This window comes from Callorhinus ursinus, unplaced genomic scaffold (assembly GCF_003265705.2).
Source record: "Callorhinus ursinus isolate GAN/ISIS: 27379988/994484 unplaced genomic scaffold, GSC_fseal_2.0 scaffold30, whole genome shotgun sequence".
NCBI classification, from domain to species: domain Eukaryota; kingdom Metazoa; phylum Chordata; class Mammalia; order Carnivora; family Otariidae; genus Callorhinus; species Callorhinus ursinus.
In genome coordinates this window covers 19,728,035-19,753,899 of record NW_027397092.1, presented here as the reverse complement: position 1 = coordinate 19,753,899, position 25,865 = coordinate 19,728,035, and the positions used below count along the sequence as shown (strand labels likewise).

Genomic DNA, 25,865 nt, shown 5'->3' with positions numbered 1-25,865 from the left:
AGACTGAGAAGACAGCCCAATGAGACAATCTTGATCAAACCTTTCTGGACTAGCAGTGCCTGTTCTCAGCCCAGTACGCCATTGCCCTTGGGCTCTGGCCCGGAGGAGATGGGGCTGGGGGCCATGAGAGGGTTGTGGGTCTGATACCTTCTCTCTAGGAGGAAGGCAGGAAGGATGGAAACCACAGGAGCTTCCATCTGTGTCTCCCCAGTTCCTTGGCCTCCCTGTGTAGAGAGGATCAATCTACTGGTCTCCGAAGCACATCTCATCAGGGAAAGCTGCTCTAATGAGAGGCTCCCGGCTTCTCCTTGACCTAACACAGTCCAATAAGTAAAAACCTCAGTCAGAAAAAGAATATCTCTAGGATGATGAGACATGAATATTCTTGTTCCAGTTTCCCTGGTCAGAAGAACCATTTGAGGAAGGTGAGGAAAGGTACCCAAACAAGAAGGGCATTTAAAGGAGGCGGGCAGAGACAGCGTCTATCCAAGGTCTAAGGAGAGAGGTGGTTGGGAGGCTCTCCACCATTCCCCTCCAGAGTGTTACTCATGATCAGATACAGACAGAAGCATTGCTAGTTCTTTCCCCACAATGATTTTCCAAGAAGTTAATATAATAAGTTAAAACAATCACTCTCTCCAAGTGCACTTCAAAGTTCTAGCTGGTTGTCATGGCTGTAAATGGCCAGGGACTAACCAGCCTCTGGAAGTAGGTGGGGTGAGGAATGCAGTGCGAGCGCCAGTTTCCCGCGACAGAAGGTAAACCACTCGGCGTGTCATGATTTCCAAGCAGAATCACAGAGCAAATACAGCCCGATATTGTCTAGACATGAAGCCATCCCCCACGGACTGCTCGCCTGGAGTGGCTCCATTTCTGCTCTCCTGGCCTGGGAAACCCAGCGGAGCTTTCCTGAGCCTCCAGCAGAAAATCAAAATCTTGAGCTCCCTGATGAAAAAGGGCTCACTTGGACCTAATGGCCACTGAGAAAGGCCCCATCACTAACCAGGGTCCGGCTTGGTTCGTGAGGAGGACAGAGCCTTTAAAAAAATGTACGTATGTGTTTGGTGACAATCTGTGTGTGTGCAGTGGGTGAGGGCAGTGTGGGGGCTCCCGGACACCGACTGTGTCTCTTCAGTTCCCATGCCCTTTATCTGACCAGGGAGTCCCCTTACAGCAGGGGAGCAAAATGATCACCAGCCCGGGGGTGAGCAACCAGAAGAAGGCTGGTGACTCTGGGCCAAAGAGCCTCTGCTGCCCCTCAGGCTTGGTCTCTGGGACCTTCAGGCAGAGATTTTAGGGCTGTAGAGAGCAATGTGGGGCAGGTTACTCAGGCCCTACAGGGCTGCCCACTTGTGGGTCTTCCCACATGACTGACATTAGCTGCTGGGTTTAACTCTCCCTAGAGGAAGCACAGCAGAGTAGCTAGACCTGTCCCCCTTTCCCATCAGCCGACTTTGAACACACTGATTAGGCTTTCTGAGCCTCAGTCTCCCCATCTGTAAATGGGCTAATAATCATACTGTTCTCATAGGGTGACTATGGGAAGTCTATGGGCTCACATATGAAAAGAACTTCACAAATGCTTGATACTTACTAAGTGCTCAGTTGTTGGGCTTTTTTTTTTTTTTCTAAACTTCAGGTATAAAGTTGAAAATTGTAGTTAGGTTAATAACTTCATTGAAAGCAACGTCCTGCATGAGACAACTGATCAAGTCACAGTGTGATAAACGAATCCCCCATAAAATGCAACCTACAGAATGCAACAGACAGGGCCTGCACCGGTTTCCCACTGCTGCAATAACAAATAATCCCAGAGTTAGTGGCTTAAAACAACACAAAGTTATCACCTTAAAACCCTGGATGTCAGAGCCAGAAAGCAGCCTTATAAGGCTAAAATGAAAGGCTGCGTTCCTTTTAGAGGCTCTAGGGGAGAATGTATCCATTGTCTCTTCCAGCTTCTGGAGGCTTGTGTGCACTTCTTGGCCTGTGGTCACATCACTCCAACTTCATCTTCTTCTCTGACTCTGACCTGCCTGCCTCCCTCTTATAAGGACCCTCAGGATGACACAGAGCTCACCAGATAACCCGGGATAATCTTCCCGTCCCAAGATCCTTAACCTAATCCTATCAGCAAAGGCTCGTTTTCCTTTAGTTACAGGTTCAGGGATTAGGATGTGGACATCTTTAGGGAGCTGTTATTCTGCTCACCACAGGGCAGGACCCTAGATGCTACAGGGATCCATGGAAATACTCACCAGAACAAAATCCCCTGTCAGCTAAGCTGCCTCCTTGGAAGTTACAGAGTGGGACAGAACCTTCAGGAAATCCTGTACCACAAAACCTGGCGATCAGGCTATGCCAAATCTCAGTTATTTTGAAACACATTATTCATGGGGTCCCAGGCGGCTGCACAAGGAATATGAAACAGGGAAGGAAGTGCTGCTCCAGGTGGCATCCCTGGCTGGCTTCTCACCCTCCTTGTGGGACCAAGGTTGTGGGAGAGGGGACAGCTTCACAGCAGATGTCCCTGGGTGCCCTGCCGGCATGAGACGCTGGAAAGAGCTGTGCCGGCTGAGGGACAGGTTCAGCCATACCCCAGCTGCCTTCGCTAAAAGTTGAATCTCCAAGCTCTAACGCGGGGCTGAAGAAGTATTAATAGCTCAGCCCTTGGGCAGAGCAAGGCTGGCTCCTAGAGAAAGGGGTGTGTGCTACCAGCTCATCTTGGCTTCGCAGAATGGCTACAGGGCTCATGTTTCTGTTGCTGCTCATGAAATAACCCCAAAACTTCCGGAATGGACAGCTACCGCCCCTACCTGCTCGCTCGTCTGCCACGTTATGATGTCTGAGCTCCAGCTATGACTATTACCTCCCCGTGATGTCAACTCCGACCTGACTTGGCTGTGAGGCAGGCCTCCCTCTCGTGGGGTTCACACAAAGGAGGCCTGTCAGGAGGCAGCAAGGCTTCCTGACCACAATTTCCTGCCCTGTCGCTCAAGCTGCTGCACATAAAGTTTTTATGGTGACGGATCAGACTGGGGCCTGGAATCACAGAGTGGGATGCAATCTCCCGCCAGGCCATCTTTGCTTGATTAGCTCTTGTATCACTCTGGTGCTCTTTAGGATCTGGAATAAAAGCCAGTGTGTATTTCCAAGTAATAAAATTCACTCAAGTCGCTAAAGAGGGGCCCACTGGTAACCACTTCCTGTAATAAAATCTATATGGCAGCCTTGACAAGTAGCACCAAAGACTCTGGTTCTTCTCTCTTTGGAACTGCAGAAAAGCCACTGTCTAAGGACAATGTAGTGTCCTCGGACCAAAGTGCAGGGTGTGGCCAGTCCCCTCCCTTCCTCCATGGAGTTGGGAATCCAGGGCCTCACAGAAGCGGACAAATGGGTCCAGGACCCTGGGTCTCTGTGGGACTGGACACTGCAAAGTCTTCCCCCCGTGGCCCTGGGCTTGGTGCCACTTGTCTGCTTTCAAATTTAAATTCTTCTTCCAGACCTGGGCCCTTAGGGGACCTGTGCTGTCTCCTGCCCTATGACACTTTGCTTCCTTGCACCCCAACACACACCTCTGCTCCAGCCTCTTCCCTAGAGTTGTTGAGAAAGTTCTCACTGCTCAGTTGGCCCCATGAAGAGATGGTCCTGTTTGCTTCAACCAGAACTATGCTCCCCATTTCCCAGTCTGGTCTTCACCCCAGTAAATGCACCTCGGGACCCATTCTCATGAGGGTGATGTCAACTCCAGCCAACACAGCCCCCCCCCCCCACACTCCCTTCCTGACCATCTATGGCACTGAATTTCTGGGGGACAGATCTCAGCGCTCTCAATGGGCCTTGGGCCCTGTCCACGAGTGAAGTGCAAGGCTGCTCCATCTCAGTTCAACAGTGAGGATGGGTTCCCCTTTCCCTCCCTGAGTCCTCCGGACCCCTTCCAAGTCAGCTCCACCTTCCCAATATTGCATGTGATGTTCCAGGAAGGGACCCTCTTGTCCTGGATCATGAAGTTTTCTATCAACTCATGCTTTCCTAGCCTCATTTCCTCTTTTTTTGAAGTTGCCCAAAGCAATGGCCACACGAAGAGTTGAATGTGCACACCATGCCCCTGAGGCTTTCTCAGACCAGCTCAGAGGCTGCGACAAGGCTCTGGGAGCTACCTGACCCCACACTACCCCTCTACTCCCCACCCACAGCCCACCCACCTGCTCACTTCTCTCCCGGGCTCCCCCTGCTCTCACCCGTGTGAGGCTGCCCCCCCACCACATCAGCACGCTCTCAAAGCCAAGCCTGCCCAGAGGGAAGAATGGGTCATCAAGAACATTTGCCAACACACAGCTCTGCGGCCTGTGCCCCGTCCTGACACACAGACGGGGAAGGGTTTAGGTACTGGGAGCCAGGAAGCCAAGATGACTCATCACTGACAGCGGTCTCAGCCGGGGGAACTGCCGAGGAATGTTAGCAAGCTACTGTTAACCGGTCAGGCAAATGCTTCCACACAAGGCCACCCAAAATGCCATAGCCAATGCCACCCCGACGTCACAAGCAGGACTCATTTTTAGGGAAACCAGGAGTAACAAAAACGTGCAACTCTTGAAACCCAGGACTCTGAGATGGAGAAGAGCTGTTTGCTTGGCACAGGTCTTTGGTTACCTTCCGAGAAGCAATTAGGTGCGGCCTATGTTTCATTAAGTAATTAGTTAACTGTTTGAGTAGATAATATACACACAGGGGAAAAAATCAAACAGTACTAGAAACTGTTTTTTTGTTTGTTTAACTGCGGGCACCAAGGAAGAATGCATGGTATAGAATTTGCATAATCTCTTTTATTTTTATTTTTTTTTAATTTTTTATTGTTATGTTAATCACCATATATTACATCATTAGTTTTTGATGCAGTGTTCCATGATTCATTGTTTGTTCAAAACACCCAGTGCACCATGCAAAACGTGCCCTCCTCAATACCCATCACCAGGCTAACCCATCCCCCCACCCCCCTACCCTCTAGAAGCATAATCTCTTTTTGTCCACAGCAGCAAAAATTACTGCTGGTGGAAAAATTACTGCTGGTTCAGCAAAAATTATTACTGAACCCAAAAGGTGTGTCATGTTAGCTCACTCAGCCCTCACCTTTGAGGTTGGGCATGGTCAAGCGGGAGCCAGCAGTCACGCATCTGCCCGACACAAGCTCCCAGGGGGCCGCTTGATCCCATGATCCCCAATTTCTCTTGATTCGTGCCAGGATCCCTAACCGCCCAAGACAATCAGGGTCACAGGTTGGGCTGTTTATTTTCTACATCCATTTTCAGGAAAGAGCATTTTCCCTTCCTTCGGCAGGTCATGGAGTGGGAAGAGAGGTCTACTCAAAAGTCATGACCCAGGCAATACATTTAAAAAATCCCTAACGTGGGAACGAGTTGGAGACAGTGGCTTAGAGACTCTTAACCCCCCCTATTCTGCACCCAAGGGGAAGGTCAGGCCCTCCCAAGTGGCTCAGGAGGTTTCTCATAGCACTTCTTCCTTTCTACAGCAGAGAGCCATTGGTTGACTCTTGGTGCCAAAACAGAACTAGGTCGCCCAGGAATTCTGTGAGAACACACATGCCACGCTGTTTCCACTGGGCAGCAGGGCCTCTGGGGCGAATGCCACCTCCCCGGATGCAGCCAGAGGCACCAGCGAGGCCTGCGGGAGGCACCCGGGGCCCCACACCATTGGCACTCTCACTTCTGTCTGCACGGCCCAGATCTGTAAGAACAGCACGTAGTACCTACTAAGCACTTACTACGTGCAGGGCACCTCATCCGGCCTCATGTCTGGGTCACTGCATTCAGTCCTCGTGATGATCCTGGATCCCGGAAGGAAGTCCTTTATCATCCCCATCTGGCAGATGAGGCAGGGAGGGTTGCGGCTGTGAAGCAACCTGCCCAGCTAAGGGCAGAGCCAGCCTTGGAATCAGAAGGCTGAGCCGATGCTTTGCCGCCTCCTAACGTGCTTATTTCTAGGCACTCTGTCTTTTGGGGGTGTTTGCCCTCTGATGGCAGAGCAGAGTGGTGTGTAAGGTCACCAACGGGCCTTTCTTAGAGATACAGGCCAGGGGCACCTCCACTTACTTGGTACCACTTAGTGAGGATGAAGAAGCGCGTGCGCACACACACACAAACACACACACACACACACACACACACACACACACCCATATTTCATGCTTCTTATAATCCCACATCAGCCCTGAAAAACGCATCCAAGTCTTGTCAGGAGCCTTGAAAATACAAACCCACACTGGCCGGCTTACTCAAAACGCCACTCCCAAGCACACAGCTCCCCGACACGTCTGCACAGGCACCTTCATGACTCCTGCCGAGGCCTAACCTTTCAGAAGGCCGGCCCAGGCCCAGGGGCCCCACGGCTGCCCTAGGCATGGGATGGCCTCGCAGTCTCGAGCAGCCACAGACACTCACGTGGATTTGCCACAGATTTTCCTCTGGTACCACTGCTTGCAGTTGGTGAAGTACTTCTTGTTGGTGCCGATGAGCTTCTGCACAGCACACACGTTGGGCCTGAGATGAAAGCAGCCATGTTAGAAAGATGGGCAGCATGGCTACCCCACCACCATGCCCTTCCCCCCACGTGGGCCCTCCCAGGTCATGAGAATGTTCTAGACGTGGAGAAGTTATACAGTCACTTCAGTGATGGTTTCAGGGGGGTCGTTCAGGGGTGGAAACTGTCTCTAGCAATTTCTATCCCCCTGCAAGTTTCCTACCACATTAAATATTGTCAAAGTGTATCTCACATGCTGACATCATTTCACGTAAGGATCCTTCTTTGACACAGGTATTTGGTATGCATAGATCAAAGTGTCTCAAAATGTTTAGATCACATGCTACAGATTGAGACAATGAGCCAAGGAGTATGTTTGCTAAGCAAGGCAGATTTGAGAGAAGCTCCCAGCCTTTCTCTGTACCCCCAGCCCCCACTGAGCCAAAATGTCCACAGGTCCACAGGCTCTAACCCAGCCTCCCGGGGCACAGAGCCAGCCCCACTGTCACGAGGGGAGGCCAACGTCTGGACCTGGCACCTCCCAGGCAGGTTCACACAGACATACTCTGCATCCCCAGGCCAGGAGCTTGGCTCTGAACACAGCCATGCTGACTGTGGTCAGGACCTCGTTAGGAGATGCTCTCCCCCTGGACTCTCCGTTATTCACTATTTAGACCCCAGCCTGAGTCCACTGTCCCCAGAAAGCCTTCCTTAAGGCCCCCGGTGACACTCTTCCGTGCACCTCTGACCTGGAATATGGCCCTCGTTTGATGCTTGGTACCAAACAGGATCTAACACTGATCAGAGGACGTATCTCTCTTCTCTCCGATGACCCTCCAAAGAACAAGGTTCCCCGCTTGTTCTTTCTTTTATGTCCCAGATGGGGCCTAGCACTGGGTCGGGGTGAAGAAAGAGTTTGGAATGACCTTGCTGAAAATACTGCTCCCAGGACCACCCACTCAGAGGAGTTCTCGGGAACTCTGGAAAAGCCGATTGCAATCCCACGGTTCTGCTGAGAAGCCTTCCTTCCCACAGCCATGCGGGTTTGTTTCTTTGTTTTTTAATCAATGTACCAAGTCATGATCCAGACCACACTAAGGCCGTGCGGCGGCAGGATCGCCCTTAGGAGCCCGTGGGGAAAGGAGCTAGCTGTGGCTGTGTGGTGACACTGGAAGGGGGTCTTCCTGACCTGAGGCAGGAAGTTCATTGGCCGAAACACAAGTCAGAGGAAAGCAAAGCAAAGAGCACACACAAAACCTCTGTGTCCTGAGAAATTCAGGTGTCACTGAATTTTACATCTCCGCTCCTCTGCTACTTTAAAAATGCACTCTGTAGCCATCACTGGCTGCCAGGAAGACAGGGCTACTTCAGAAAGAGCTGTGCCCACCATCCCCAGCCTGCTGGCTGTGGGAACGTGCACAGTTCTCAAATACTCAGAGTCGGGTTATTGGGTAGGAGGGCGCACTGACACTTCGCTTCTCTGCCCTCTCTCTTCTCCCACATGGATGTCACCTCTTGCCCAGTTGGTGGCTCAGGAGGCACAGATGAGTGGCCCAAGGAGGCACACTATGTATCAGTGAGTCGGTGTAGGAAGCGGAGGGCAAGGGAAGTTAGGGGTAAGACCCGTGTCCCCTTAGCCCTAGCTGGGTCTGCCCAGATGCCCACAGCCTCCAGAGGATGCTAACGGAAGCTCCTTTGCTCCTCTGTTGGCTGCCTGGGATTCACAGATTACAGCCGTCCCCAAATAACCCCGGTGAGTCCCCACTGGCCACGCTCCAGCCCTAGGTACTGTTTGTTGCTGTACAATCTCAGAAGCTCTTCTATGAGACCGAGCAGGAAACAATTACTGTCGATGAATTCCCTGCAACTTTCTGTAGGCGGTTGGCGAATCTTCAGTGAGCCTCTTGTGGATGTGGCTCCAACATTCCTCTGTGGAGTGTTTCCACTGCTTCGGCCCTTTGAGACAGGAGCAAAGGCTGGGGGCAGGGGTGGGGGTGGGGGGCTCGCTCTCACAGCAGGGGTGGGAGGGGCGGGCTGTAGGCACAGGAAATCTGGGCTGAAGTTTAATGGAGATGACCTAGCCATTTCTGGGCCTTCTGCCTCCAGCACAACAGCTCTGCTGTTCAACTTGGATTTGAGAATCAAGCGCTTCAGGAAATCCAGTCCAGTTTGGGAGGCAGACAGATAGTCAGAAGTGCAAATGCATTTTTATTTCTCTGTCAGTACTTTTTTCCCCTCTCTAGAGCAACACGGGTGCAGCCGGGAGTCGGGAGAGCACATCACAGTCTCTACTCTCCCAACAGCTCTCTGCACTGGAACTAAGTCACTCCATCCCCCTAAGCTGAGGTTTCTCCATCTGTAAAATGGGGACACGAACAGCAGATCTTCCAGGTGGTGGTGAAGACACAAGCAAACGGGGTGTGGGGTCATGGAGCGCCGTGCGCACGTGCATGGGCAAGGCACGCTTACTGGCTCTGCCTCAGGTCTTGGAGCACACTGCATGGCCTTAAAACAGCAGAGATTTTTCTTCCCTTTTCACCACTTCTCACTGTGAATGGAGGGTTGGAGCTTGAACAAGGTCATGCCTTTTGCACAGGGCACTACACCCATGTGCAAGGCCGGGCAGTCCCGTGGTACTTTTGGGGACACTGAGGTCACAGTAAAATGCAACCATGCCTACAACCATTTTGTCACAGTTCATCTGCCCGCGCACCCACACTTTACTGGGGAGGGGGTGCAGGCGTGATTTCTCAGACCATTCTGCCCATCACAGATCTCTACAGGCCTTTCCTACGGCACCCCAAGAAGCGCCACAACAGGATCAGCCTGCAGAGGCATGGGGAGGAGGGGTACAGAGGAAGTTGATCTAATATCTGAAATTCATAATAAAGAGCACTTGCTTTGCAAAAAAAAAAAATTAAATTAAATTTAAAAAAGCAGTATTTTCCAGGTGGTCAGTGTCTCTTCTGGGCTCTCAAGGGAAGGAGGTTTTCTGTAGAGATGATTCTTGGTGGAAGCCCAGCAACCCCTTTGGGGAAGCTTCACTGTGGTGTGCACAGAGACACCATTCTGGGTGACAGTACAGCAGGGCACACTATCCGGATCTTCTCCTGACTTAGTGGCTAAGATACAGAGGGAATAGAAACCTCCCAGGCAGACCGTGGCACCTGAGCAAAACATGCTTCTTTGGCAAGAAAGGCAGGAGGACAAAGGTGAGCTGGGCACAGACAATGAGAAAACCAGTGGCACACATTTGGACTTTTATGCCTCATAGGCCCCTCACCTTTCTGAGCCGGCCCCTCACCCTTCTGCACACACAGCCTAAGTCCAAGGTGATTCTCCCCCTGCCCTAAAGACCCCTGGGCATGCCGTAGTTCTACTCTTTCCAGGAGGGCACCGAGGCTGCGGCTCACCCTGCCTTCGTTCCACTCAGGAGAAATCCCCCTCCCTGCAGCCCCGTACACCTGACGGGCCAAGGAAGCCCATATGTAAGGTCACAGGCAGAGGGCACAAGGACAACTACTCCCGATGAGGGGCAGTCTGCACCCACCCCCAGGGTCCTCCTCAGGGTGGGGAGCCAAGGCTTGGTAAGGCCTCTGAAGTCAACTCTAGTCACCCCTAACAGTGAGTTTGACTTGAGTACACATCGGTCCAGTCGTGTGGCAGTCTGGGCACTGTTGGGTTCCAATGCCAGACCCAATGGCATCTGAGCTCCTGCTAAGGCCCAGGGGCATGTGGGCTACCACGTGACGTTATCCACATACAGTTTTACCTCGTTGTGAAAAAAGAGTTGGTGCAACCAGGTCTGCTGGAAGCTATGGCCAAGCCTGGTTAAGTGTGAGGCACAATGGCTTAGTTTGGGATGTAGAAGTACTAGCCATCCCCGTCTGGATCTGGGCCAGGGTCTTTACCGGGCCAGACCCTCTGCCTGGGTTTACCACCTAAAGCCAACACATTGTCAGTGTCTCAGAGGAATATCCACAATGATAATGTCCCACATTTATAATCCCAGCTATTGTTTTAAGGCAGATTCCAATCTTGGCTGCAGGACTGTAGGAAAGTGATATGTCCTCTCCGGACTCAGTTTCCCAGTCTGTACCGCGGTGGCGGGGGGGGGGGGGGACAGAATTCTGCTCTTCATCTGGCAGGAGAGGAGATGAGGTGCGTGGTGGTGGGTGCAGAGCCTGGCCAGGTGAGTAGGATCCTATGGGCTTTGAATGCTGCCAGCTTGTGTGGCCCAGTGCCACCTGTGGAGACACTCTCCGGACAAGGCCCTGGCCCCACTGGAATATGTGCCCTGCTGGGTGGGCTTCCCCTCTGCCCTGGCCACCTTTCCACAGTTATTCTGGGCAGAGCCGCCAACTCCCCCTTCCTCCTCCTGGGAGGGGAAGCTGAAAGCCCTGGCCATCCACCGCTCTTGGCCGGATGGGGAGTGTTGCTGGTCAGCTGTCCTATCCCTTCCTTTACAAAGCCTCCCCTGCGGACATGCCCTCCCGGTCCCCCCCCACCCCCCGGTCCACCCCGTGCGGGGCCGGTCCCTCCGGGGCGCCCGTGCTGCCTGCTTTGCGTTTGCGCTTTGTCCCGCGCGCTCCGCCAGCCCGGCCCGCGGCCACCCCCCAGCGCGGCGGCCGGCTTACCCGTGCTGGCGGCCCCGGAGCCGGCTGTGCTGCAGCACCAGCTGGTAGGGCGACTTGGCGGGGCCCGCCAGGGTGGCGGCGGGGCCCAGGGCCAGCGCCAGGGCGAGGGGCAGCAGCTGCACGAGGAGCGCCATGGACCGAGACGCCGCGGACCTCGGGAAGTGAGAGCGCCACCGCCGCGGGCCAGGTTAAGTAGGCGGCGAGCGGGAGGGAGCGGCCACGCGGGGCGGGGAAGCCGGGCGCCCGCCGCCCCCGCCTCCGGCCCCGCCGGCCCCCCCCCCCCGCGCCCCCGCTGCGCGGCACCCACGCGCGGCTCCCACAGCTCCCGGCCCGCGCTTCCCCCCGCGGCGCCCTCCCCAGGGGCCACGGGCCCTCCGGTGGGGAAGAGGGGGTTGCTGGCAGCGGGTGGGGGGCGGCGGGGCTGGGCTCCTCACACCTCTCTCTCCTCCAGGCCTGCAGCGCCCCAGCCCAGAGATCCCTCCCTGGCCTCTGGCTACAAAACTCTGGGGGAGAGGGGCACTGGCGATGCCCACCGCACTCCTTTCACACTTGCCTCTGCGTTTCGGGAACAGCCCTCACCCCTGGCTTGCTAACTGAAAGTTAGGTAAGGGGTAAACCTTAGGATTGACCGAAGCCAAAAATATGTGCGGCAGGTTTTGTTGGACGCTAAGCTACCCTCGGAACCCCCGGAGACGGGTGGGGTCGCTCACCTTGGTGCACACTCCTTGTCTTTCGGTAAACCTCTCTGCAATACTCTGTGCCTGACAGATGCTGCAAAGAGAAGGAAGGGGCAAGATTTCTGCCCTGGAGGGGCTCTGAGCACCTCTGCAAATCCTCACATGGGAAGGGCCGTCAGTATTCGCCCAAGCACCTATTAATCACCTACCAGGTTCCCGGGGCTGTTAGCCCTGGGGAGACAATGATGGCTTGGTGAATGACATCTAGGCTCTTTCTGAAAAAGCTCACAGTTCGGACAGCCACCAGCCAACAATATGCCATGGAGAGGGACAGCTGGGGCCTTGGGAGCCCTAAGGAGGCACCTGGCCCTATGGAAGTGACACCTGCTCTTAGGCCTGAGGGTGAGAAAGAGTTGATTAGCAAAATGAGGCATGTGTTCAGGGAACCCGAGTTGTCCTGTTGGCTGAAGCATGGGGAGGCTGGAAGGTGTATCGCAGGGCCCAGACCCAAGCTAAGAGTTGTGCTGGTGATGGAAAAGCAGGAAAATGACATGATCAGTGTCAGGAACAGGCTACAGGCTAAGAGACGCTCAGATAAAGCAGGGCCAGACTGGAGGCAGGAAGGTCAGGTGACTAGGAGAGCGGCCACATGAGAGCGGGACCATCAGTGGTGGAGGTGGGCAGGCAGAGAGGTGGGCAGACTCGAGGAGTGTGTAGGAGGTAACAGACTCAGCAGGACTTGGAGGCTGTAAGAAGGAGGGGAGAAGGCACAGTGACTAAGGTGCTCTTGGCATGGGCATCTTGGTGGGTGGCCATACCATTTTTACAATAAGGGACATGAATGGGGTTGCGGGTTTGCCAGGAGAGGGTAAGTAGTTTTGGACACAGAGTTTGACGTGCTTGTGATTCATCCAGGTGGAGTGTCCCACAGACAGCTGGACGTAGGATGTGGCTCTCCAGGAGGGAGGCGGTGGAGATTCACATGTGGGAGTCACCCTGGGCACACGTGAAGCCAAAGCTGTGGGAGTGCATGAACTCTTGGGGAGGGCAGACAGAGCAGGAGATGGGTGATGGCTGTGATGGTGAGGACGCAGGGCACAGAGCAGCCACAAAGCAGGTGACGGAGCTGACAGGGGAGCAGAAGGAGATGGGGAGTGTGCAGCTGTCACTGGGGAGGGGGGCCCATAAGGAGGGGCTGTTCGCAGTTATGTTGCCCACGTGACAGACCCAAAGAGCCTGCTGTGTTGCAAACAGAGAGCCCCTGGGGACTTGGCTGTGGGCAGCAGGATGGCTGAAGCCAGACTGTGGTGGTTTGACAGAGGGTGGGCAGGGTGGAGACGCAAGGACAGAGTATAGACGATTCTTTCAAGAATCTTGTCTGGGAAGGGAAGGGGAAGGGGAAAGTCAGGGGAAGACAAAATCAAGAGAGGCTTGGACATGTTAGAACGCTGATGGAAAAGAAGAAAAAGAGGGATAATCAGAGTGGGGGGTACAGGGAGAGTCATGGAGCAGAGCAGTTGAGGGGATGGGGGCAGGGGCACCTCCTATTTATAGGGCAGTAAAAGCTATTGGGGGCCTGAGTTGGGGGAACAGAGGGAGTAGGGAGGAGAGGACAGGTTTTAGGGAGATTGCAGGGTAGCCTCGACTAGACTTGGGAATCCCGTGGGCATTGGAGAGTAAGGGAGTGAGGCCGGTGGTAAGAGACAACCAAGGCTTGCAGCTGGGATGACTGGATGCGCGATGAGCACACTGGGAAGGCGCACATTGGGGTGCCAGTGGGGGGTGAGGTGTGACTCCGGGTGTGTTCACATCATTGCCTGCTGAGCCACCTGCATTTCCAGGTGGAGAGGTCCTGGAAGGAGCTGCCTTTACAGAGCTGGAGTCCAGGGGAGGCATGAGGACTGGAGATACAGATTTGAGTCACCACACTAGCATGTGTGGTGGACTAGACAAGGTCTCTGGGGCACCTCTGTTGGAAAAGAGAAGGAGGAAAAGCAAGGAGAAGGGGGAAGAGGAAGCAGGTCCAGGCCCTGGGGAGGATCCATCTGAGAGGCTGAGGGGCAGGCGGAGAAGGAACCCTGCAGAGAAGCCAATGGAGAGGAGGATTTCAGTGAGCCACCACCATTGCCAGGTGGGGCAGAGAGTTCCAGCTGGATCCTATCACTGAGTGGGTGCTAGCCTCTGGTTGGCACTTGGGAAACCAAAGACCAGAAGGCTGTAGAGAGTTTTCTGGAACCCCGGCTTGTATCTTCTGCGTTGAAGACTAGGGGATAATGTGGGATGGCCTTGACCATGGGGAGAGCCAGGTCCTTCCCTGATGGCCTCCCTATCTCCCGACCCCCCAACTCCCCAGAAGGAAGGGGTGGGACATTCACTCTCCTGGAGAGCTGTGGGGGCCTCTGCCACTTTGGGGAAACTATTCCCTTTGCCTGTCTCTATCCAGATAGGGTTCATTCTGCCCGCTGGTGAGCACTATCAAGCACATACCTCAGCCTGGAATAAATGAACTTTCTCAAAAACAACTTTCCGAGAGAGGAGAATGTCTCTCCTGCTGCCTCGGGTTCTGGGTTCGAGTGTCTGGGATTTAGCTCCACTTGATCTGTGAATTCTTTTCCTCATTGTGGGGTTTATTATCAATTTCCTTTTTTTCTGGAGCCTCTGGGAGAAAATCCAGAGAACAGGATAGGAAGAATGATTTTGATGATTTCCACACCAAAAAATCCTATCCGTTGACTTTCTGCTCAGCCAGGGTCACACAAAGAGTGAGGTGTCTTTGGCAATGACCCCACTCAGTGAGTCAGTCTGGATGGCTGCTCAGATCACCAGCTGGGAAGGCTGCATTGGCTGGACTGAGGTCTGAGCACACAGCAGCCTCCAGGGACAGGCATCTGAGCCTGAGCTGCTTTAAAATAACTCCTTTATAAATGTGGGGTGGTTTTGACAACAACGGTAGGGTAAGAAACAATAGGAAGTTTCTGGGAAGGAAAGGCGGGAAGTGGCCCTTGGCGATTTTGCTTGATGGTTCACCTTTATCGAGGGAGTGCCCACACCAGGGACCACCCGGTAGATAGCCAGCCTTGCCTAAGTAACGGCATTGGTAGAGCAGAGCTGTGGACTCCAGGTGCTGGAGGCAGGTGGCCTGAGTTTAAATCCCAGTCCTCCTACTTATAAGCTGTGTGGCCTTGGGCAAGTTGTTCAACTCCTCTGAACTTCCGTTGCTACTTATCTCATAGACATGCTAATGAAACCTACCTCACAGGACTTTAGGGTAGATTACATTATGTAACTCAAGTAAAGCGGGCAATAAGTATGAATTGCTTGCTTCTCCCCGGTAATGGTTCTATATAATAGAAGTCACTGATTAGCAAGAACAGAAGCAATCATGTGAAAATGATCATTTAATTAATTTCAAGCAGAACATTTCTCTGTTTCAACATGACTGCTTGGCCGAGGACATGAGAAAGCCCTCAGAGAGATCCAAGCTCAGGCTTGAAATTTTCCCCTGGGGCCAGAGCACGGGATGCATCTCAACTGTAGGGAAGATGCCTCTTGTGTGTCAGAGCCCCGGGAGCCCCGCCTTCCCGGCCCAGCTCTCCCTGTAGCAAGATTTATGGGCTTTGGAGCAAGTCAGGTAATCTCTCTGTAAAACTTCCCTCATCTGTAAAGCTAACATTCAATGACTTGAGTTTTTCCATGAGCTCAGTAAGAGATTACAGCGATATTTCATTTACTGTTTAGATGTAAGAAAAAAAAAATTCACCTTCATGCCCACCACAGTCCCCTCTCGAAAACCGTAAAACACAGAGCCCGGCGAATGTAAACATGTTCTCCCACCAGAGATAGCTGCTCTGAGGGGCGTTTTTGTTCTTCGGGACAAGATGCAGCTGGTGGAAAAAGCAGGGGTCCTCCATCCCCCACTGACCTGGAGCCAGCCAGGGCTGGCACAGCTCACTAAGAGACCGCTCACTTGGAAAGGATTTTCTTTTTCTTTCCATGTCAGACAAACTGAAGAGAAAGAGCGACTTGTTTGGAACAATAATTACTAGGCTTTTTCAGGCACTTTATAAAAATGACTACTTTCACATTCTGTGGCTCATGTAAAATCCCCCCAAACAGTTTAGTTTTTGAAAATCACCATGTTGTGCTTGACAACAGGCCTTAAACATCAGGATGAATCCGTGGTTCCAACAAGTTCTCCGCAAAGGAGACCGACAGAAACTGGTTTGGGGTCTACCGGTAGGAAAGCCGGCCTTTGCGGCCCAGCCACCTCCATGTCTGCCTCTTGCCATCCTCCCCAGAGTCCCTGGAGATGTCCGCGCATCAGTGAGGACAGACGAAATGGTCAACATAATTCGCAGAGGGCACTCGGCCTTTCTCACCTGCCACCATGCAGCAAATTAGCTCTTAAAATTCAGCACCCTCAGAAGGAGCGCCTGGGTGGCTCAGTCGGTTAAGCGGCTGCCTTCGGCCCAGGTCATGACTCCAGGGTCCTGGGGTCGAGCCCCACGTCGGGCTCCCTGCTGAGCGGGGAGCCTGCTTCTCCCTCTCCCTCTACCTGCCGCTCCCCCTGCTTGTACTCTCCCTCTCTAATAAAAAATAAAAAATAAAAAAATTCAGTACCCTCAGACTTGCTGGGGAGAAAAAAGGATGGGTTTTAGCACGAGGTATCTCACTTAAAAGAGTACATGGATCAGTTTGAGGAAAGTCTCCATTCTTTGTACAATACTCAGCCTTTAGAACAGTACTTCACACACGGCAATTATCCATCCCCCTAACAAACAAACGCACAAAACAGCCCTGTTGATGAATGTGAAGGGGTGACTGTAGCGCCATTTAGGGAATTCGGATTTGGGTTGCCAAGGGTCTTCCATAACCTTGCCTCTGAAAATGTGTGCAGCTTGTTGGTATAGCAGGATCTTAGACAACCTCTCCCCACCCCCCCACCCCCCATCAGACTCTGCATTTTAACAAGATCACCAGGTCATTTGTGTGCACAGCCAAGTCTGAGAAGCACAGGCCTACAGGGTTTTAGTTGAAATAGGGAAAGCTCAGATGAGTTTCAACTACACTTCAATGTATGGAAAGCTTTTCAAGAAGTACATAGAAAGACACCTGAAAATGCTTACCAGTGACACGAGCCCATGGGAAATGTGGTCAGCGGCTGCACGGAGGCCCAGCTGGCTTTGTGAATGAGAGTCAAGATGCCCTGGTGACTAGCAGGTGTGCCCCCCCACCTCCATCCAGTGGTTGGACATTCAGTATCTTCCACACACTGAACAGGGAAAGGAAACTGGGTTCAGTTGGGGTCACTTTCAATCCTTCTCGCCTTTCAGAGCCTGCACAGGGGTACTGGGTGGTCCACGGGTTTGCAACAGCCAACACTGAAAACAAACCTGCAGTGTCAGGCTCTACATTTGATGGGGACAGAAGAGCTGTCACAGCCCTAAACTGGCATGAGCCCCCCCCCCCCGGTGTTTACTTTCCTAAACGACTTGCTGTTTTCACAACTTCTCCAAACACTGGCTTTCTTCATCAGGGCTTGCCAAACGCTACTTGTTGCTTAGAACCCAACTTCATTTTCCAGGGAAATGGATTTTTCACAAGAGAGTTGCACTGATTTGGCTCAGATAAAATGTCCTAGAAGAATAATCCACAGGCACTTGTGAGGTTGCTCCCATCACCTGACCCAAAATACTTTTAAGGAGTGATGCCCACAGTAGCGAACTTGAGACACAAAGCGGACTCACGCCTTTCCCCTGCTTCCCTCAAGTTTTTCTGCTTGGAGGGCAAAGACCTCAAAGAAACAGACACCACCCAGTGGCGATGCATTCCAAACTCCAGCGAGCCCCAAGGACTCCGGCTTCTCTTCACTACTATACCCTTGCCAAGGGCACTGCTCCGGGCTGGAAGCCCCGCAGCCGGCTCTGCCTCTCTCCCCATCCTGCCACTCCACGTGCAAACAGTCCCCAAGACCCTCTGAGCCCTCCTTCCACACCTCTCCCAGGTGTTTCTATTCTGCCCCCCCGCTCCATTTAGCACTCAAATACCCCACTGCCTCACCTCCCACCAGCAGCAGCCCCCAGCCAGCCACGCCAGCCACCGTCTTTCCCAACACTGCCTGTCTTATCTTCCCCAAACGCCCCTTCTCCCAAAGCACTGCTCTCCTAGGACACTCCCAATGGCTTCTAGTGTTTATGAGAGAAACTACAGACTTCTCTGCCTGTTTTCTTTCATTTTAATGGGCATTTTTTTCTTTCATTTTAATGGCCCTTTTTTTTTTTTTCTGGTTAAAAAAAGAATGCATGCAGATGATACAAAGCTTGGAAAATACTGAAAAGGCTAGGTCATAGAATAAAATGGATCCATCCATAATCTCCACACCGGAAGAGACTTTCCATGCATTGCCCTTCTTCTACTGTGCCTGGCCTCTACAGACCTCTATAGAATTCCTTTTGCTGGGCCTCACCTGCTTTCCCAGCCGTCTCGGTGTGAGCCCTGGCTCCTGCGGGGCACGCAGCCCACACAGCCCCACGTCTGCTTTCCCTAGGCAGAGCACTGGGCTCTTCCTGGCCCCCGCTTTCCAGTACCTGCAGCAGTACTTATACTCCTCTCCCTTTAAGAACAGCATTGCAATTGCCAAACTGTGGAAAGAGCTGAGATGCCATTCAACAGACGAATGGATAAAGAAGATGTGGTCCATGAGGAATTCTTAATCTCAGGAAACAAACTGAGGGTTGCTGGAGTGGTGGGGGGGTGGGAGGGATGGGGTGGCTGGGTGATAGACGTTGGGGAGGGTGTGTGCTATGGTGAGCGCTGTGAAGTGTGCAAGACTGCTGATTCACAGATCTGTACCTCTGAAACAAATAATACATTATATGTTAAAAAAAAAAGATAGCAGGAGGGGAAGAATGAAGGGGGAGAAATTGGAGGGGAAAATGAACCATGAGGGGAAAATGTCCATGAGAGATGATGGACTCTGAGAAACAAACTGAGGGTCCTAGAGAGAAGGGGGTTGGGGGGATGGGTTAGCCTGGTGATGGGTATTAAAGAGGGCACGTTCCGCGTGGAGCACTGGGCGTTGTGCGCAAACAATGAATCATGGAACACTACATCAAAAACTAATGATGTATGGTGATTAACATAAGATAATAATAAAAAAAGAAGAAAAAGGAAGATGTGGTCCATATATACAATGGAATATGACTCAGCCATCAGAAAGGATGAATACCCAACTTTTGCATCCACATGGATGTGACTGGAGATTATGGTAAGTGAAATAAGTCAAGCAGAGAAAGCCAATTATCATATGGTTTCACTTATTTGTAGAACATGAGGAATAGCATGGAGGACATTAGGAGAAGGAAGGGAAAAAGGAAGGGGGGGAATCGGAGGGGGAGACGAACCATGAGAGACGATGGACTCTGAGAAACAAACTGAGGGTTCTAGAGGGGAGGGGGGTGGGGGGATGGGTTAGCCCGGTGATGGGTATTAAAGAGGGCACGTTCTGCATGGAGCACTGCGTGTTATAGGAAAACAATGAATCATGGATCACTACATCAAAAACTAATGATGTATGGTGACTAACATAACATAATAAAATTAAATTAAATTAAAGAAAAAGGAAAGAACAGCATTGTGACTAAGAAGCTGTGTGCCCTCAGGCAAATTCCTTAACCTTTCTGAGCTGCTGTGTGATCATCCGGTCTTCCTTCCTTGGCCTTCCCACTTGAGGGAGGCTCTCCTTTCCCACGTCCACCGGCCATTAGCCCTTGGGTCTGCCGTGACAGTTGTTAGCCCAAGTGTCGACACACGTGCTTCTTTTAGAACTTCATAAGAACTCGGCACGGTTAACATTTACAGATTCATTAATTGACTGCGGTCTGTGTTTGGGAAAGTCCAGCCTGAATCCCTCCCGGTGCACTTCCCACCCACTGCAGGGGCTGGTCTGGGGGGGACGGGGACTGACAGGGCTTCAGGTGGCGGCTCCACCCCACACCTGGGACTCCCCGCCTTCTGTGGCCCTCTGGGTCAGGCGGAGACCCAAGGGGCTTACAGAACTGTGGTCCTGGCTCCCCTCCCCATCTTCCCTTGTGGAGGTGTTCAGTCCCCACAGGAAGAAGCCCGCGTCTCTGGGGCTGGGTGCTCCCAACATCACATCCTGATTCTCTGACTGCTCCCCCCCCCGGGGCCCACAGCCCCCCACTCCCACCTCCCCACTGAGTGCAAAGAAAGCCTCCACTTCCTCAGCCCCATGCTGTGCAAGTGTCAGAGAACAGAAAGGGGAAGAGGCTAGAGCCATGGAGGGACGAGGGACGTGTCTCCACAGCAGCCATTCTGAGAGCATGTTAAAAGTGCCCAAGAAATGCTCTGATCCTGATACCACCCTGCCTCACTGAAAATGACTCTGGACCTTTGAATCTGTGGTATACAGGGTGATGTGTGCAGGCCAGACAGCTTGAGAGATGAGAGACACCACATTCGGCCTGCTGGTTTGCACAATTTGGATCATGCCCATTCTCTAGATCAGCACCTTTACCCTGGCATGAAAGGGCAAAATTTCCCCCCACGATACACACCCTGACTTCCCTGGACCCTCCACTCCCCTTCATGCAGCAGTCGTACCTGTCAGCCCGAGCCATCCCTCTCTGCGGCTGACTGCCCCCCTACCCCCCAGCCTTCCCCCAGCATTTCCTCCTCAGCCTTCCACCCTGGGGCCCCCTGACCTTTCCCTGGGATGGGCTGGCCTAAATGCTGTGATAAGAGGAGCCACGGAAAGGGGCTTGGATTGCTGCTTCTAAAGACAGCAAAAGCAGGGATGAGCCCGGGGTTCCTCCAGATGAGGCTGTGTCTGGGAAAGGCCGTGAACTTCAGAGTGACAGGGAGGCAGTCCGAGGAGGAAAGCCGACCTGTGCACGCATGCGCACACACGGAACCCTAGCCCACTGAAGAACACTTACAGCTTACCGAGGGCAAGTACTGCTGTAATTACTTTCCACGCATGAAGTCATTTCATCCTTAAAATAATCCTACAGGTTGGGTATTTTTCCTGTTTACCGAGGAGGAAGGCAAGGCTGGGAGATGTGAAGGAACTTGCAGGAGAAGTGATGGACCCAGTCAGCATTTGAACAGAGGCGCCCAGTTCCTAGCACCAGCCCTGCCCTGCCTACACCACTGTATGCTGCCCCTCGGCAGGCAGGGTGGGTGCACACTTTCTGAGAGCCCTAGAACTTTCTCTCCCTTGCACAGATGTTCATTGAGCAAACCCCTGCAAGTCCCCTGCAGACTTTCTGGTGAATGAGGCTGTTTTCGTGAGGAGAGTGGTGACCCCCGGCCATTTCCCCTCCTGCCACAGAGACGCGGGGGCCTGAGATGCTGGTGCTACCATTTACTTTCACCATGACATCAGTGTTCCTTTGAGTGGATTGGCTAGAATAGCCATCCTCAACAACCTTCCCGTTAGGGCACTCCCAGCCTACAAAAAGAACCATCTGTATTTACTGCTGGGTGAATCTAAATGAGCACATCCCCATCTTTTCCCCAGGGTCTAGACCTGTCTGCAGCACTGACATTGGGCTGCCCGTGGCCTGGAACCTCCCTGATGGAACATTCTCCAACCGTACCCCAGTTGGGTATCCTCTAGGCTCCCAGTGACAACTTAGGGCCTCAGCTCATGTGGATTCTTAAACATACTGCAGCAAGCACTGGCAAGGCCTCACCATTCCGCTTTAATTATCCAGACCCCTCTTTGCAGCCTTCCGTACTTCGGCAATGACCTCTGCCTGACTCTTTGGTTGGCAAGACGGATCATTTTCTTTCCTAATAAATTTTACACTGGGGATGGACTGTGTATACTGAGCAGTCATTGTTTCTCTTAAAGCACTGTTGAAGTCTGTAAAATAAGAAGTGAAAGGTAATTTTGGGGGGTTCTCGGCACAACCCCCCATGTGACAGCACTTCAGCCAGGCTCACTGGAAAAAAAAAAAACCCAAACTTTCCTTTGATACCTTTTTAAATTACTGCTCAAACACCAGTTATCCGTGCCTGAGAATTCTTCAGACTAATGGCACAGTCCCTTGAATTAACATTTAATACAACAAAATCCCAGGACAACAAAAGAATTAAAATGACCCTGGAGTCTGTAGAAAAGATTTGTCTAGATTAATGAGCACTTTTCTGAAGTCACAGTTGAATCACAGTTTGAGAAAGTCCCGTCATTCTACCTCATTTACAAAAAATGCTACCATCAGTGTACGGACAACCGTCTTGCTCCAGAAAATGGTTTGGGATTGATTCTCCAAACACTTACAGAACTCAGCCTACAAGTTCAGCAACAGGCTGCGTGTGGCAGTTCCAGAAATGACTCAGTCATTCTCTGTCCATGAGGCACTCAGTCTGGTGGGGGAGCCAGGCGCATATACAATGAAATAAGTGCTTAATACATGGCTCCATGGAAAGGAGCTCCAAAGGAAAGTACCCAACCACACGGGGTGCGGAGGGGGGGGCGGCTAGTCGGGGGTGAGGGGAGTAGGGGGGGGGGGGTTGGGACTTTTCCCAGAAGAGGTGATTCATCATTTTGTTGGGAGGAAAGCCAAGTCAGCAAGGTAGACTGCAACTCATCAAACCAAAAACCAGAGACAGGGTTAGTACCAGAGAACTACATATTGCTAGCCTGGGTTTCTGGTTCTCATTAGGGCTCTACAGTTCCCAGGACATACAGGAGCCTGGAAGAGTTGCTTTTCCATGCATCCATTCTTAATGGCCAAGGAAAAGGCTTTCTTGATTATTCTATTTAAAACCATCCTCCCCGCCTCCTCCACTATATAGAAATCTACTAAATATCCTAAGGCTTGATTTTTCTGGTCCTTTTCAAAAAACCCATCTTCTGTATGGGCGCTTTCCAAACTTCACAACCAATCAGCACTCTGGAATGGGCCCCTGGGCCTTGGGGACTATTTGGTCTTCAGGGCCCCATCCACAACTAATGGCACAATGCGCTGGGTTCATGCAAACACAGGTCAGTTGCCTTTTCAACATTTTACTTACAGTTTAAAGGAGGCACGCGAGGGAGGCAACAAGCGTGTCCCTGTGTGTGAGTGTGTGTGTCTGTGTGATGTGCAAACAGCAGATTCTATCTGTGTGTCTAAATCCGATGAGCACAAATCCTAGCGAGCCCCGGAGACAGATGTGGCCCGGTGCGGCCAAGCTGGGGAGGAGCGCGAAGCTCGAGGCAGAGCTTAGAAAGTCTTGGCTTGCTGATTAAAGTCCAACACACTATGCAACTTCAAAACATGTTTATTTAGACGTAAAGTTCCTCCAAGACCCCATAAATAAGATCTTGGCCTGTTTTCAGAGCATACTGTGACTGTCGTGGCCTCTTTTTAACTTTGGTGCCTATAATTTATGCTGGGGACCTGAGTGGATCACTCCACGCCAGTAAATTAATAAATAAAGCAGCAGAAAGGAAGACGGCAGGGTCATGAGTCCCGGGCTTTCATGCCTCTTCTTTCTTCATAACTGTTTCCAGATGTGGGGATTGGCGCCGTGTCAGCTCAGTGACAAGAAGGAATGAAAGTCCCCCCCACCCCCCAACTAACAGCAGGCGGCTACCAGTCCCGGCAGGATGGCCTGTTTGTGTTTGCATTTCAGAGGGACTCCCTTGGCTGGAAGCATGGCCCCTGTTGAGTGTGTCGCTGGCACGGGCCATGGGCTTGCCTGCGGCCAAACACAAGCACCGTGGTGCAAGGTGTCTCCTGAAAAAGGTGGCTGGGGAAAACCCCATACTTAGAAGAGCAGTCCTGGACCATGGAGAGAGACAGGGCCTGGATTTGGGGTCCTGCATCCCAGCAGTAAAGAAATGGCACACGCGTGCTTGGTAGCACAGGACCCCGTCTTTACCATTGATGAAATGCTTCCCCTGGAGCCGCCAAGAGGATAGTCAGGAGATGCTGCACTCCCGACTTCTGAGGGCTTACTGCCTGAGATGGGGCACACACCCACCCATGAAGCCAAACCAAAGGAGTGACCCTGGCCAGAGGAGATTTGTCAGGAGAGATGTCCTGGAATACATGCACATTCAAGATCTCATAAAGGACAGCCAGGGCTACTTTTGGGAGCAAGAAGAAGGGACCTCCTAGAAGATGGCAGGCTCTAGCGTGGTTCAAGTGGCCAGTCTCCATGCGTGGGGGAACTTCGCCCTCAACTTCAGACCTTGGTCAATGGAGCAGTCAGGCTGCCAGGGGCCCAAGGTCCAGAGGCCAGGCCAGCAGAGCCGAGGGCTCTCTCATTCTGCTTCAGTCTTCTGACTTTTGGGGAAGTCTCCTTCTACTGATTTTTATTTGCCAGCCAACCTGCTCATCACAATCACCGGGAAAATAAACTCTGAATTCTTCAAACTGGAAACATATAAATTAGTTGGACATCAATGTGGCCTTCTCTAGCAGACAGCTAGGGAGTCTGTTTGCCTGTGTGGTCATATCATTGACCACCCCAGAGCCAACCGTAAGAATGAATTTCATTGTTTCTAGAATACAAGTAGCACTTTACTTGTGGATTTCCAAGAAAATCTCGCAACTGGGAATGCTCTGAAAAATCACAGAAAATCTTTGCTTTCATGCCTCAAAGGACATCTGATCTCAGTTGGTTTTGCCTTGCAGGGAGCAGAGCTTGCTTCTTGTTTCATTTGCAGGAGTTCATTTTGCAAACTGGAACAGAAAGCCGCAGAAAGTGTGAGGGCGAGGGGGTGGCCAGGGCCAGTTTGGGGAAGCAACAAGGCTGCGTCTGTCTGCTGGTGACAGGATCTGACCTTCGGTCACAGAGCGAGAGCGTAAATGGACAATCCTGCTCTCCCGCCCCTGCAGCTGACTCTGTGCCCTTCTCTGGTCTTGGAATGGAAAGGCAGGCTGAGACAAGCCACACATTTCCTCCATCCTACAGGCCCAAAGCCCCAGCCCCAGGGCTACTGGGTGTGTATGCCACTTGCAGGTGAAAAGCTCCTTACATAATCCAGATTTGGGAACAATGCATAAAATATTTTAGAGCATGGCTTCCTGGGTACTCGTGTCTTAGGGGCCAGCAGATGGGGTTCTGTTAACCCCTTTCCTGGCCCTGGCTCGACTGGGTTCCATGCAGTGCTGCCCAGACCCAGGGATGCATGAGATGAGCTCCAAGAGGCAAGAAATGAGCAAATATGGGGGTAAATACAAAAAATGTAGAAAATTCTTTGTGTTTTCTAGAAGCATACCATGATCTGGGAGGGCCAACAAAAGGCAAATCAAGCTTAGGACTGGGAAATCCTCATCTCTGTGGTCAAGTTTACTAAGTCTTTCCTATTCTCAAAGCTCAGCACACTCTTCCTTACCTCCAGGACAATGGACACACTGCTCCTGCCATCTGGCTTCTACTTGTCCATTTGATTTTAGCTTAGATGATACTTCCTCCTGGAAGCCTTCCCTTTCTTAATGCCCCTTCTCTGGGCTTGCACTGGCCCCTATTTCTTCTCCTACAATGGCATATTTCAGTGTTGCAATTGTCTGGTGATATCTAGACTGCAAGTTTGGTGAAGGCAAAGAAGTGCCTGCCTCACTCACTACCCTATTCCCAGAATTCGTTCACCGATTCACAGATCTCTTCATGGAGACCTGGTGTGAGCCAGTCAAATGATCAAAGAAAAGAGATGTCATTGTGTGGTTTCTTTACTCAGAGGAGGCGTGGTGGAGGAGGTGCACTGTGATGTCTTCTTTGAGGAAGCTGGGACAGGGAAGACAACAGGAGGCACGGAACCTCACTGCATCAGGCTACCACCCCCACGGGGTGTTCTGTTCCAAGGGAATAAAATCTGGGAATCATTAATAAGGCGGAAGGGCGCTTATATTCAGGGAGCTCCCACCACATGCCAAGATGGTTTTCCAGATGCCAGCCATGTTAATAATATCTGCCATTCATCCAGAACTGGCTGCAGGCCGGGCCACTTCTTGGGCTCTCTCATTTGCTCTTTCAACAACCCTGCTGAGCAGAGACG

General features: G+C 52.1%; 1 protein-coding gene and 1 long non-coding RNA gene across 3 annotated transcripts in view; one reads left to right on the top strand and one right to left on the bottom strand.

Moving 5' to 3' along the window:
- The window catches only part of TGFBI (transforming growth factor beta induced), a 37,842-nt gene extending 20,635 nt beyond the window's left edge, over positions 1-17,207 (bottom strand). Inside the window, exons 1-2 of one of the 2 annotated variants that reach the window (XM_025860994.2) lie at positions 16,975-17,207; positions 6,456-6,554 (exon numbers count right to left, since the gene is read on the bottom strand). In XM_025860994.2, coding sequence (XP_025716779.1) covers positions 6,456-6,554; positions 16,975-16,991 — 116 coding nt within the window. In that variant the 5' untranslated portion in view covers positions 16,992-17,207. Of the gene's footprint in view, positions 1-6,455; positions 6,555-11,171; positions 11,341-16,974 lie in introns of those variants that run through there. The other variant, XM_025860993.1, reaches the window with a different exon arrangement.
- On the top strand, positions 11,230-16,460 carry LOC141370260 (uncharacterized). Its single transcript, XR_012374160.1, has 3 exons — positions 11,230-11,358; positions 11,623-11,775; positions 16,004-16,460. It is a non-coding gene; the product is annotated as an uncharacterized lncRNA (long non-coding RNA).
- Positions 17,208-25,865: the final 8,658 nt, after the last annotated feature.